This window comes from Hippopotamus amphibius, chromosome 8 (genome assembly GCF_030028045.1).
Source record: "Hippopotamus amphibius kiboko isolate mHipAmp2 chromosome 8, mHipAmp2.hap2, whole genome shotgun sequence".
In the NCBI taxonomy this organism is placed as follows: Eukaryota; Metazoa; Chordata; class Mammalia; order Artiodactyla; family Hippopotamidae; genus Hippopotamus; species Hippopotamus amphibius.
Window position 1 is genome coordinate 130,603,252 of NC_080193.1, and position 15,113 is coordinate 130,618,364.

Below are 15,113 nucleotides of genomic sequence, written 5' to 3' on the forward strand. Positions count from 1 at the left end.
AATCTGGAGGAGGGGTAGAGCCTGTCTGGATTCCATGCTTGCTTTTCTCTCTGGAAGCTGCATTTAAAGGAACTCCCATTGGCCGGCGTCACATGCGGTGCCCAGGGGTTCCAGCTGCAGCCAGTTTAAAATGCCTGCTCATAGGCTCAAGGAAGAGGCCCCCTCAGCCTTGGCAGGATTCAGGCTGCCACCCCAAAAAGCACTCCCCTCAAAGGGCATCCGAAGGAGAAATGGCCATAGATTTTAGTGCTGTTATCTCCTGGAGGACCAAGGAGGGGAGTAAGCAGGAAGCTGATCAGAGGACAGAGAGAAAGAGAAAATGACAATTTCCATAGCACTGAAGCAATTAGATGAAAAAGTGCTATAAACCAATGGGATCTTCCTGCTCCTGGGGGGCTGGGGGAGAGAGGGGAAGAGAGGCTGGAAGAGCCAGCTCCTCCTGGAGCTACTCTTTGAAGTTTTGTTGTTCCCAGCCCCTAGGGCTCCACTGTCACCTACTTGAGGCTTTTGCCCTGTGAGATGAGGAGCCCAGCACTTTGCTCTTGCTTAAAAATCAGATCTTGAGTTAGAGGGACAATTTTAAAAAATTGTGCTTTCAAAAACTTAAAGCATGAGACATCATAGATCTTTAAAAAAATTCCTGGCAGGTTGTTTGTTTTGATAGTACTTACTGAGGAACGTATGCAATTTTAGTTGACAAAATCTAGTTATATCCACTCTCTGAAACTTAAGAATTCATTAAAAAAAGAAAACATTAGTGATGGGATGACAGACAACTATTAGTTTTTACTTAGAATACCCCATCTATCTGAACACTAACGTGCATAATTATTTTTCTAATTAAAAAAGTACATATTTTTGACTGTTGTTTAAAGGAGTTTGTTTTCCCACGGCAAGGGCCTATTATCAGCATTAATCAATAATAAAAACACAATAAAGCATGCCACTTCTCACCAAGCTGACATTCAAAGTTGTTTCCTTTCCCCCTAAAAAAGAAACTGATAAAGGCTACTTTTGCCCAGATCCTCAGCTTGCTGTCTCCCTGTGACCCCACGTCTCACAAAGGCCCTTTATTGCCACCACAATGTTCTGCACACAGGAAATTGTGCGCATGTGCCTAGTGTGTTTTCCCTGTTTGTTTTCTCTTCCAGCACTGCTAGCTGGCTGGTGAACAGTTCGGGCCCACAGAGATCTTGAGACCACCAGCTCATGTATTTGAAAGGCATCTGTTTATTTTGAAAATGCAAATGTGGCCTACCTCAAAGACTGACAGGCAAGAAAAGACCCATGGAGCACAGGGAGAGGTTTCCAATCTGGAGCCCTCTGCCTCCCTCCAACACACCGAGATGACTCGCCGTCAGAACCACTGAAACAAGCTCCAGGAATCGGAGCAAAGGGCCCACAGTTCAAATGATCAGGCTCATCTCTCCCGAGACTAGCCAGGCAGGTTGTTCCTCACCTGGCTTAGAGCACGGATGAGGGCACTTCCAAAAGGACCCTGGGCGGCTCCTAGGCCGAGGACTGCCCGGAGGAGGGCCCTGTAACAGGGACACTGGCCTCCTAACAGTGCAGCCTGGTCCTGGGGACACATTCCTGGAGAAAGCCTGGGAAGGTTAATACCTGACTTTGATCTCTGTCAAGGCATACCAGCAAGAATTAATTTACATTTCAGATGAAAAAGGTTGACAGCATGAAAAGGCATCTTGTTTCTGGTATGTGAATATGTCGTAATAGATCGGGAATTCTGAAAGGAAGTTCTGAGGAAGCTAAAGGGATAAGCCGTGCGGCTGCTTTTATTGGGAAGGAGATGAAAGGAAAACAAATTTCAATATGTGCTGCTCTGTAGCAACATGTAGGCCAAATGCTTCCTAAATTTCAAGGGCTGTTCTTTTAAAACTATATAACATAGCTTAGCAACACGACTGGGAAAAAAAAAAAAGGACTATAGGCCAGAACTTGAAATATAAACAAACACATTGCACAAAATCTAAATTTCAAATGAAATGATTTGTTGAAAAACTAATAAATTAGAGAATAACCTTAGAAAATATCCAGAAAAGGTTGTGTTATGATAACATCCCTAAGCCACTTCTGCTGGCTTCAAAAGTAAGAGCACCCCTATATGTGGGACTTGTTCTACTTGAAATGTCCCAGTGGCACGAAGAAAAGCTTGTAATGAGAGGATTATGCTTTGGGAAGAGCACACCCAGAAACAGAGACGCTGGAATGAGATGCTTTGCTTTTTAGATCAAGACATTGCCTTTGAATCTAAAGATAAGGTAAACATTCTCAAGTAAAAGTAAACTGCCCATAAAATTGCAAATATCATTACCCTAAGTATCTTTACCACTAACACAAAACCAGCACCTCAATTCTAGTCCATGGTGTTAGCAGAAGGGCAAAGAAATGCTGCCTGCTTTTGCTCTGGCTGCCACTCTCCTGCCAAGAGGGCGAGGCGGTGTGGTGTTAGTACCACCCTCAATGACTACATGTCCTCTAAGCCTCTGCAGACTTGGAAGCTCCCGATGCCACTCGATAAGCAGGAACACTGGCTGCCAGGCTAAGAATGGGGGTGTTTGCAAGGCTTAAAAAAAAAAAAAGAGGAAGTTCCTTAAAGAAATGTGTTCTCTCCAGTCCCACGAAAGAGAAATATTCTTCCATGGTAAAATAACTCTCTCACAGGTGCTGCACTGAAAGCTGCAATCCTGACTGTCCTGATATGATGAAGCTGTCCTCCTGTCTGTTTTCATGCAGTGTTCCCTTGACAATAACAGAGTGCAAACAGGGAGCCCTCTAAAGATGATCTTCAGAGAGGGAAACTGTGACTTATGATCCTGCATACTTTACAATCAGTGGATCAACAATATGTAAGCTCTAAGTGTATATTTGAAAATATATGTTTGGTTGTGGGCCAAACGGCAAGATCAGTCTAGTATCGTCTTTTAATGGCGGGGTGGGGGTAGGGGGGACTCTGTGTGTGTGTGTGTGTGTGTGTGTGTGTGTGTGTGTGTGTGTGTCTGTTGGGCAGTGGGAGGTAGAGAAAAAAATGCACTTTGAGCTGTCTTTCTTAAGCTGCAACTAGAATTGCATCCCTCTTCCTGATGCTTTGAAGTTGTAGAACTCAGAATTCCTAGGGGAAGGTGTTAAAAGTTACACATTTGGATTTAAATGATACCCCTTCCTCCCAAATATTCCGGTTTTGAATGAAGTTGTCGGGCCTTTACAGGGCCAGAGAGTTCTGAGGAGTGTCCCTGGAGCCAGGCTCTGGGCAGGGACCTCCTTGAAAAAGTTGCAGCTGTTTTATTTAAAGGTTTGCTTCAAGCGCAGCAGTATCTGAAACCCTATCCCTCTCCCTGCTGCGAAGTCCACTGGACGGGTCACGTCTCTCTCACTTTGTCTCCAATTTCTTGTGCTCTCGGAGCTCCTGGTGTGTGTTGGGGCCTGTCTCTTCCAGAGCCTCAATTAGGCACATGCGGCTCCAAATGGCAGAGGGGGCCGGGCCTCGCAGCCACGGTGGCTACTGCGGTTCACAGAAGAGCAGAGTGACGCAGGAGCCAGGAACGGGAAGCTCACGGTGCTCAGGCAGCCGCAAGCTGAGCCGCAGTGTGCTCACCCTGTGGGGCCCAGAGGACCGCCTCAGCCACACACAGGTCTGGGTGTGAGAAACTCAGTGTGCCAGGAAAGTCCCTGAGCTATTCCTGTTTCTGTGATACCGAGAGACAGGTCAAGCATATAATCAGAGAATCCCAAGGTTGGAAGACACTTTCTAGACTTTTTTAGCCAATGCTCTTGTTCACAGACGAGGGACAGGTGCCTCTAAGAGGGGAAGGGATTTGTTCAGTTGGCGGTATGCAAAGTGGCATCTAACCAAACTGCCTGTGAACGCGCACTGGCTTGGCCACTGACGAGCTGCGTGATCACGGACAACTTCCTTCACGTCTGTGTGCCTCATTTTCCCGCTCTATAAAATCGGGAACACAAGGGTACCTACTCAGAGCATCCTTCGCAAAGTATGGCATGTGGCCAATGCTCAAGTCATCATATGGGGTGGGGGTGGGGGTGGGGGCGCAGAGGAGAACAAGCACTGGAACCACCCCCACTAGAACCTGCCCTACTAGAACCACCCCCCTACTAGAACCACCCCTACTAGAACCACCCCTACTAGAACCACCCCCTACTAGAACCACCCCTACTAGAACCACCTCCTACTAGAACCACCTCCTACTAGAACCACCCCCTACTAGAACCACCCCTAATAGAACCACCCCTACTAGAACCACCCTACTAGAACCACCCCCCTACTAGAACCACCCCTACTAGAAACACCCCTACTAGAACCACCCCTACTAGAACCACCCCACTAGAACCACCCCCCTACTAGAACCACCCCCTACTAGAACCACCTCTACTAGAACCACCCCCCTACTAGAACCACCCCCCTACTAGAACCACCCCTACTAGAACCACCCCCCTACTAGAACCACCCCTACTAGAACCACCCCCCTACTAGAACCACCCCTACTAGAACCACCCCCCAACTAGAACCACCCCTACTAGAAGCACCCCTACAAGAACCACCCCCCTACTAGAACCACCCCTACTAGAACCACCCCCCTACTAGAACCACCCCTACTAGAACCACCCCCCTACTAGAACCACCCCCCTACTAGAACCACCCCTACTAGAACCACCTCTACTAGAACCACCCCTACTAGAACCACCCCCCTACTAGAACCACCCCTACTAGAACCACCCCTACTAGAACCACCCCCTACTAGAACCACCTCTACTAGAACCACCCCTACTAGAACCACCCCTACTAGAACCACCTCTACTAGAACCACCCCTACTAGAACCACCCCTACTAGAACCACCCCCCTACTAGAACCACGCCTACTAGAAACACCCCCCTACTAGAACCACCCCTGCTAGAACCACCCCTGCTAGAACCACCCCTGCTAGAACCACCCCTGCTAGAACCACCCCTACTAGAACCACCCCTACTAGAACCACCCCGACTAGAAACATCCCCCTACTAGAACCACCCCTACTAGAACCACCCCTACTAGAACCACCCCCCTACTAGAACCACCCCTACTAGAACCACCCCCCTACTAGAACGACCCCTACTAGAACCACTGCTACTAGAACCACCGCTACTAGAACCACCTCTACTAAAACTACCCCTACTAGAACCACCCCTACTAGAACCACCCCCCTACTAGAACCACCCCTACTAGAACCACCCCTACTAGAACCACCCCTACTAGAACCACCCCTACTAGAACCAGCCCCCTACTAGAACCACCCCCACTAGAACCACCGCCTACTAGAACCACCCCCTAATAGAACCACCCCACTACTAGAACCACCCCCCTACTAGAACCACGCCTACTAGAACCACCCCTACTAGAACCACCCCTACTAGAACCACCTCTACTAGAACCACCCCTACTAGAACCACCCCCCTACTAGAACCACCCCTACTAGAACCACCGCTACTAGAACCACCTCTACTAGAACCACCTCTACTAGAACCACCCCTACTAGAACCACCCCTACTAGAACCAGCCCCCTACTAGAACCACCCCTACTAGAACCACCCCTACTAGAACCAGCCCCCTACTAGAACCACCCCCCTACTAGAACCACCCCTACTAGAACCACCTCTACTAGAACCACCTCTACTAGAACCACCCCTACTAGAACCACCCCTACTAGAACCACCCCTACTAGAACCACCCCCCTACTAGAACCACCCCTACTAGAACCACCTCTACTAGAACCACCGCTACTAGAACCACCCCTACTAGAACCACCTCTACTAGAACCACCCCTACTAGAAACACCCCCTACTAGAAACACCCCTACTAGAACCACCCCCACTAGAACCACCCCACTACTAGAAACACCCCCTACTAGAACCACCCCCTACTAGAACCACCCCCACTAGAACCACCCCTACTAGAACCACCCCCACTAGAACCACCCCCACTAGAACCACCCCCTACTAGAACCACCCCACTACTAGAACCACCCCACTACTAGAACCACCCCCATACTAGAACCACCCCTACTAGAACCACCCCTACTAGAACCACCCCTACTAGAACCACCCCCCTACTAGAACCACCCCTACTAGAACCCCCTCTACTAGAACCACCGCTACTAGAACCACCTCTACTAGAACCACCTCTACTAGAACCACCCCTACTAGAACCACCCCTACTAGAACCACCCCCCTACTAGAACCACCCCTACTAGAACCACCCCTACTAGAACCACCCCTACTAGAACCAGCCCCCTACTAGAACCAGCCCTACTAGAACCACCCCTACTAGAACCACCTCTACTAGAACCACCCCTACTAGAACCACCCCTACTAGAACCACCACCCTACTAGAACCACCCCTACTAGAACCACCCCTACTAGAACCACCTCTACTAGAACCACCCCTACTAGAACCACCCCTACTAGAACCACCCCTACTAGAACCAACCCTACTAGAACCACCCCTACTAGAACCACCCCACTACTAGAACCACCCCCACTAGAACCACCCCTACTAGAACCACCCCCTACTAGAAACACCCCTACTAGAACCACCCCCACTAGAACCACCCCTACTAGAACCACCCCCTACTAGAACCACCCCCCTACTAGAAACACCCCTACTAGAACCACCCCCACTAGAACCACCCCTACTAGAACCACCCCCCACTAGAACCACCCCTACTAGAACCACCCCCACTAGAACCACCCCCACTAGAACCACCCCCTACTAGAACCACCCCTACTAGAACCACCCCACTACTAGAACCACCCCCCTACTAGAACCACCCCTACTAGAACCACCCCTACTAGAACCACCCCTACTAGAACCACCTCTACTAGAACCACCCCTACTAGAACCACCCCCCTACTAGAACCACCCCTACTAGAACCACCCCCGCTAGAACCACCGCTACTAGAACCACCTCTACTAGAACCACCTCTACTAGAACCACCTTCCTACTAGAACCACCCCCCTACTAGAACCACCCCTACTAGAACCACCTTCCTACTAGAACCACCCCCCTACTAGAACCACCCCCTACTAGAACCACCCCCCTACTAGAACCACCCCTACTAGAACCACCCCCTACTAGAACCACCCCCCTACTAGAACCACCCCCCTACTAGCACCACCCCCGTACTAGATCCACCCCCCTACTAGAACTCCTGACTCCAATTCCAGCGCTCCTGAGTTATTAGCTTTTCCGCTTTCTGAAACTCATATGAACTTAATCACAGAATATTTCCAAGTGGACACTACAAAAATGATGTTTTAATTACCTGCTTGAATATGAATAGCAGACTCACTCCTTCTGTTGCTTATTTTCTTAAATTTCCTCCGAGCATCATATCCTCTCCAGGCTAAAAATATAAAACCATGTGCTAGGAATGACATTAATTTAAGAACATGCCAGAGAATTGATATAAGCTGTTTTCCCTCCAATCTATTACCCCTTTCCTCCTCCCTCCTGCTTTCTCACTGAACAAAATAAGCAGAGCTACGTGAGTGATGGTGGGGAAGAGGGGCCTCTCTGTACTCTCAGCTTGGCCTCCACGATACTTCTGATAAGGAGTGATTTTGGTTCAGGCAGTGAGTTTCCAGAACCCTCTGGATTCCACTTATGAATCACTTGGGACCCCTATCTAGGTGAGGTGGGCTGCTGTCATTCCACTCCACGGAGGAAGCTCTATCTTCAGAACTTGGGGTGGAGTGGACTGGAATAGCCTGACCCACTCCATACTTTTTACTGGGAGGAAGGAATAAACATGAAAGTTGAAGCAGAGAAACATAAATGATTGGTAGCATCACAGTTGCATTTGGTGAGGGGGAACTCGGTGCAGAACTGTGCTCAGGGAGGGAATGCATGTGATGGGAAGGGAAAAGGCATGGGAAATGGATGAAGAGAAGAAGAGAAAGAGAAAGGGAACCTGGGGGGCAGGGGGCGGATACTGAGTCCTTCAGACAGAGAACCGGGGCACTGAGCCGCCACCAGGAGCATGACTGGCTCTCCTTCTCACTCCTGCCCTGAGCACCACAGTTCTCCACATCACAGAGTACGGTCACGAAGTCCAGAGTGGACATTAGGATTCTGGGCTACAAGAACACAAAGTCAATCATCTACTATGTTCAAGACCTGGGGCTTTCACAGCCACTCGAGATAACACAGGAGCTCAAATGCTGTTTGTAATACAAATGACACATGTGTATGCAAAGAGGCACTGACTGGGCTGGGCGTGTGACAGAGCCTAGTGATTTGTTTCCTTGGTTTACAAGCTCTGTCTGGGCTAGAAAAGCCTCCTGGACGTGGCAGTAGCAATTCTGATGTTGAAAATCTGGTAATGGATCTGAAGTGTATATGATATGAGTCATCTGGGAGCTGAGGCACATGTCTGTGTGATTTGGGTCTTACATCCCTCCATTGCTACAGCCTATATCTTTCCGCGGGTAGGGCTGGCTCATGTGCTTATCTGGAGGCTAGGGACCATGGCAGTCTTGCTCACGGCTACATCCCCAGCACCTAGCCCAAGGTTTGGCCTGCAGTGGCTACTCAATAAATATTTGCTGAAGCCAGGAAAAAAAGGAAAGAAGAAGGAAGGAAGGGAGGGACGAGAAGGAACCACCTAGAAGAGGACTAGGTGAGTGGCCTCGAGTACCTAATGAAATGCCAAGATTCAGGACTGCTTACCTGACTGAATGGCAATGGCCCCCTTCTCTCTCTTCTCTCTGACTCTCTTGTATCTCCTGGCTCCAAGCCACCCCTTGGCATAGGCCTGCAGCACAACCACTCTGCCTATGACTTCCCGTAGTAGCAAATTTAACTGCTCAACATGGTAATACTTGAGAAAAACCTGAAATGAGACAGTTTCAGCATTATGTATGGGCTCCCAAACAGAAATCCATCCTGCTTCAACATATTCTTAAGATAAATATTAAAAGTATCATCTAAATAAAGTTTCCAGTGGCTTGATTTATGCTAACATCACTGACTTCTTGGAAGCAAATACAATCCCCCTTCTAAGGTCGAGCCCATATGACATAAACAGACGATGAAGTTAACAGGGTTTTAGGAGATCCTACATGTTCTCCAGGCCAGCCTCAGTTCTGCCATGAGTTCCATTTTCTCAGCTTGGTCTCCTTCCCCACAGTTCTGATGGAGGTGCTAACCAACAGAACTGACCTATGGCCGACAGCAGTGAGGGAGGGAGCCTGGATGACCTGCAGTGATCTAATTTCTGCCGAGGGGCAGCGGTGTTGCCATCCACACTCAGGCGAAGGCTGGCTTTGTAGGGCAATTCGGAACAGACCATAAAAACCTGGGATCCTGCAGGGACAGGATGTTCCCCTGAATGAAAAGCTAGACGCGATGAGACTACTAACCAGAGTGGGCAGTAAATACCACAAGTCTAACGAAAAATGAACAAAACTATGAAAGATACTCATTATCGTCATGAATTTGATTTGTGTACTTGCCTGCAGTGCTGGAATAAGCAGCATGGAAAAAAGGGACATTTAAAGACGAGCTCAAAGGTCTCATTCTAGAAATGCTAAATGGTTCTCAAACTACGTGCAGAACAGGAGGCAAATTCTCCTCCTCTGGTCCCTGAGGTCCCGGGACTCCTGACCCAAGACTAGCAAAAATCACTGTTAGATTGGGGTCTTGTCTGCTAAGCTACACAACTTACAGAGGTATTCAAATCACTGATAGGAGACAAAGGTACACACAGAGCATCTCGAGTGACAATCTAAACAACAAAGAAAGAACTACCTTTGTTTTTCCCAGCAGCCAGTGATCTAATCTGGACTTTTCCAAGATAGCGACGCAGCTCTCTTTGCTAGCAAGAGGTGTTTGATGTGCTCTGAATGCCAAGTAATAATACCTACAAAATAAAAGAGTGAAATAAGCTTTTTTTAGTCACCATTTGGTTCAGTATAGAACTTCTCTGGCCCCTTGTTCTTAATTACCAAATATTTCTTGAGCATCAATAGTAGGATACTAGGTAGTGGAAGATATACAATTCATGTTTATCAGCTCTTACCTACTTTCATATTTTCTGCTATTTGTATTTTCCTTTTAATATTGCTTTGTAATTGATATTCAATGCATACTTGACATCTGTCACATGCAAAATCAAAGTATCTAATCCTTTAAAAAACTGAAATTTAGACAGCTCTGCTAGTGAAAATCATCATTTTAAACATTAGTGTTACTAATATAAAATAATTTTTCATCTCAGTGTATAAATTTTGACTCTACTTTGAAAATCCCTTTTGAAGCAATATGTAGATAGCAAAAATGATCATAGCCCGACACTCCTGATTTTGTCCATTAAGCTACATATCTCTCTCAAGGTAAAAAGTTGGTATGTTTTCTTGAGACAATCACCAAAACCACATTTGTCTTCCTAAATTACTCATTTTAATGAACTTCCATACTTCCAGATGAAAGAGTTTCTGGGTAGACTCAAAGAATACCACCAAAAGGGTTTTTCTCCCCTTTTCTTTCTTCTTTCTTCTCCGTGTGTGTGTGTGTGTGTGTGTGTGTCTGTCTGTCTGTCTGTCTGTCTGTATGTGTCTATATACACATATATCTGTATATATGTGTATGTGTATTATACGTGTCCATATATATGTCTGTATATATGTATATGCATATATACGTACATGATGTTGAATAATATATTATCCTTTTAGAAAACTTTACCTTAGTTTTTTTTTTTAATTTTCAAGGATCATTTCTCTGCTCTTTGCTGCCATCTATAATTAAATTCAACCACTTGGAAGTTTAAAAATAAACTTAATTTCCTTGTCAGAGGATTTTCCTGTCATTCCTCAGACAATAGTGATCTGTTATTTTGGAATTGCTTTAAAATATAGAGCTGTTTTTACTTTTTAAGAAAATCACCAAAATATAAAATATGTCCTTTCCTCCTGCCAAATATTCCCATGTCTTTCTGCTTATGGAAAAATAAATATACCCAATTAGCATTTGAGCCACTTAACTTTATCTTTGTGCTACAAGACTGTTTTACAAGTTAGGATCGAATGCTGAATTTGCTGAAAACATTTGCATTCAGAGATCCTGGGAATGTTTCCAAGACTCTGGGTCTCTGTTTCCACCTTTGAGGAGGAGGAGCAGTGCTCTCTCAGAACCCCTGAATGGTGGCCAGGACCATGCTAGGTCATGTGGCCAAGCCCAGGAACCTGCTCACAGCAGATGTCTTCTGGAGCTGAGCGGGAGGAGGAACAGCCAGAAGTCAGCTTTAGGTCTGGGCAGTTTGTGGCATCAGCACAGATTCTTCAGTCCTAGTTTCTCCAGGACTGTAGTTTCAGTCACAGCTTCTTGGATTTGGTTTCGACCAAAGCAAAAAGATAGTGTCCTAGAGTGCACGGGGATGGTGGGAATAGACGGCAAATCTATATGGGGTGAATGTCTTGGGAAAGCTGAAGTACAGATAGCTTTCTGAAGTACAGAAAGCTTGTAAAAGTCAGTGGTAAAACTAGGACTTCCTACTCTCTTTCCTTTAGGTCTGGCCATTTATAACATGGGCTCCCTTGTCCTTAATCATCCAGGCTTGCTCAGGATGACTACTCAATACTATTGGTGATAAAGTATTTAAAGAGAATCTAATGAATGACAAGTACTATGCAGGATGTTAAGAAGACTGCAAGATATGTTCTAGCTCTCCAAGGATTTTTCCTTGTTTTTTGGGCATCCATGGATGCTTCTTAGCAATATCTAATTTATAAACAGGCAGACTGTATCTTGAACTAACATAAATATTATAAATTCACTTTGATTTTTGACTCTTCAACCCAAATCTCTTAATTTATTATGATGATAACATTCATATCTGGCTTAGTTCAGAAAGACATGGATAACACTATTGCAAAGATGTGAAGTTTTCCAAAAATATTAAGGAAACATATAAGTGATATGTCTACAGTAATCAGGTCAGAGAAATACAATGTTGTTTCCTCCACAGAGTAATTTTGGATTCTAGCAGATACCATAGTTTTTTGTTTTTTGTTTTTTGTTTTAAAAAAGCGCTTTGGCTAAGCTTCTGTGTGCGTCAATATAAGGGCGACATTGAAAGGCACCAAGATAAAAGGTTTGCCAGCAAGGGGACATCTTTTGGAGAAGATCCATTCCACCCCCTTCTTGAGGCAGCTTGTCGAGTTAAAAATGCAGGAGATATGCAACAGCAAAATAATACATGTAAAGGTTTGTCCTGAGGGTCTAGGCACTTGAGAGCACTGTAAAGACCACTTCTGCCCTGAGCTGTCTCCGGTAGGTACAATTCATCTCTCAGATTGGAGTTTGAGCCCTGAGTTAAGAATGAGAAAGTTTCTGTCTCTAACCATAAGTAAGTCACTTACCTCTCTGTACTTGACTTCTCATAGGTGGCAATAGTGACCCAATAACTGGTTCTTAACTCTTTCTTTTGGCGGGGTTGGGGGGTGGGGTGGGAGATTCTATGAAAATCTGGTAAAAGCTATACATATTCTTTCTTAGGAAGATGCTCTTGACACAACACATTGCATACAATGTCAAGGGGTCCACATAGTTCCTGTTGGCCCTCCAAGGACCTAAGAGCTCTTCCTTGCTTCAGAACTCTATGGAAAGTGTTAAATTTCCCAAGGTCTCATCTTATTAAAACATATAAGCTATTAAAATAGTAAATATCCAGTGGAAAATATCTCTATTAAAAAATGTTATTTAATTTTCTGCCTAAAATGTTTTGCTGTATGGAACACAGACTTTTCAAGGAAGAGTTTTTAAATTCAACAGGCAAAGCAGCTTGTAAAGTACTAGTAAAAGCAACAGGCAACTAGAAACACATCCTCCTGCATTTAAATGCCAGAATCACAAACTGGAAGGATCTATAAGATCCTAGGATATACTAGTTTTCTACCGCTACATAACAAAGTACTCCAAAATTTAATGGCTTAAAAAGTAGACATTTATCATCACATAGTTTGTGAAGGTCAGGAATTTAGGAGCAGCTTATCTGGGCAATTCTGACTCAGGGTCTTTCATGAGATTACAGTCAAGATGTCAGTCAAAACTGCAGTCATCTGAAGGCTTGACTAAGGCTGGAGGATCTATTTTCAAGATGGTGCAGTCACAAGGCTAATGGTAGAAAGCCTTAGTTCCTTACTGGCTACTGGAGGATGTCTCTTAGTTCCTTGCACATGGGCCTCTCCAGAGGACTGTTTTAGTATCTTCATAACATAGAAGATGGCTTCCACCAGAACAAGGGATCCCAGAGAGACAGCAAGAAGGAATTTGCAATGCCTTTTATGACTGAGGCTTAGAAGTTATACATCATCACTTCTTTCATATTCTTCTATTCATTAGAAACAAGTCACTAAGTCCAGATTACATTTAATGAGAGAGAATTTAAGTTCTACCTCTCAAAAGGAGGAGTATCAAGTGACTTGTGGACATATCTTTACACCACCACAACAAATCTCTCTAAATCATCGTCTTACCAAAAAATGCATGAAGATAAAATAAGTTAAAAGTAAAAGAAGAAAATATACCATCCTAACACCTGTCAAATTAAAACTGGACTGGTTATATTAATATCAGAGCAAAAATATATTACCAGGGATAAAGAAGTTTATCCCATAGTGATAAAGAGGTAAATTCATCAGAAGAACCAAAAAATTCTAAGCATTTTTGCATTTAACAACAAAGCTTGAAAATACATGAAGCTTAAAGAGTTAATACTGCAAGGAGAAATAAACACGCAATTATAGTCAGAGAATTCAATACCCTCTTCCAATAATTGATAGAATAAGTAGGCAAAAAAAAAATCATCAAGGATATAGAAGGTTTGAACAACCAACTTAACCTAGTGAATATTTATAGAAAATTCCAGCCAACAATAAGAGAATACATATTCTTTCCAGTTACATAATGAAACATTTACCACAATAGGCCATATTCTGGGCCATAAAACATGACTTAATAAATTAAAAATATTCAAGTCACACAAGGTATGTTTTCTGACCATAGTGGAATTAAATTAGAAATCAACAGGATTTCTGGAAAATTCCCAAATATTTAAGAACAGGCTTCTAAATAACCCATATATCAAAGAAGAAATCAAAAGAGAAATTAAATTTGATCGAATGAAAATGAAAACAACCTGTCAAAATCTGTGGGCCACTGCTTAAGTAGTACTTAGAAATGTATACCATTAAACACCTATAATAGAAAAGAAGAATGGTCTCAAATACATGATCTCAACCTCCACCATAAATTAGGAAAAAGACCAAATTAAACCCAAAGTAAGCAGAAGAAAGGAAATAATAAAGATCATAGTGAAAAATCATTGAAATAAAAGAGAGACAATGAATGAAATTAAAAGCTGTTCATTGAGAAGGTTAATAAAATTGGTAAACATCTAGCCGCATAGATCAGGAAAAGAAAAGAAAAGAAACAAAACAAAGGTATGAGACTAGTGACATTCTATAGATTCTACAGATATTAAAAGTACAATAAGGGAATATTACAAACAACTTTATGCCATATTAAGCTAAAAGAGAAAAAGCATACGATCTTAGTAAATGAGGGAAAGAATTTGACAAAACCCAACATCTAACCCTATTTTTAAAAAAACAAAACTTTTCAATAGGCTCATACTATAAGGGAGTTTCCTCAACCTGAAAAATAAAGTATCTATGAAAAACCTACAGCTAACATCATATTTAATGGTGGAAAACTGAAACCTATTCCCCTAAGCTTAGAAACAAGTCAATAATGTCCCCTATCACCACTTCTATTCAACATGTAGAGGTTCTAGCCAGTGTAAACAAGAGAAAGAAATAAAAGGCATTTAGATAAGAATGGAATGAGTAGAACTGTCTCAATTTGAAGATGACACAATTGTCTATGTAGAAAATCCCATGGAATCTACAAAACAATAAAATCCCTACCAGAGCTAATAATTGAATTTAGTAATGTTGTAGACTAAAGATCAGTATACACAAATTACTGTATTTGTATATACTAGCAACAAACAATTGAACATTGAAATAGAAAAAACT

At 44.0% G+C, this 15,113-nt stretch overlaps 1 protein-coding gene across 1 annotated transcript in view; it reads right to left on the reverse strand.

Moving 5' to 3' along the window:
• MYO3B (myosin IIIB) overlaps window positions 1-15,113 on the reverse strand; it is a 471,877-nt gene that overhangs the window by 120,062 nt on the left and 336,702 nt on the right. The window contains exons 28-30 of the mRNA XM_057747118.1: window positions 9,823-9,934; window positions 8,743-8,905; window positions 7,337-7,417 (exon numbers count right to left, since the gene is read on the reverse strand). Of these exons, the coding sequence (XP_057603101.1) occupies window positions 7,337-7,417; window positions 8,743-8,905; window positions 9,823-9,934 (356 nt within the window). The remainder of the gene's footprint in view (window positions 1-7,336; window positions 7,418-8,742; window positions 8,906-9,822; window positions 9,935-15,113) is intronic.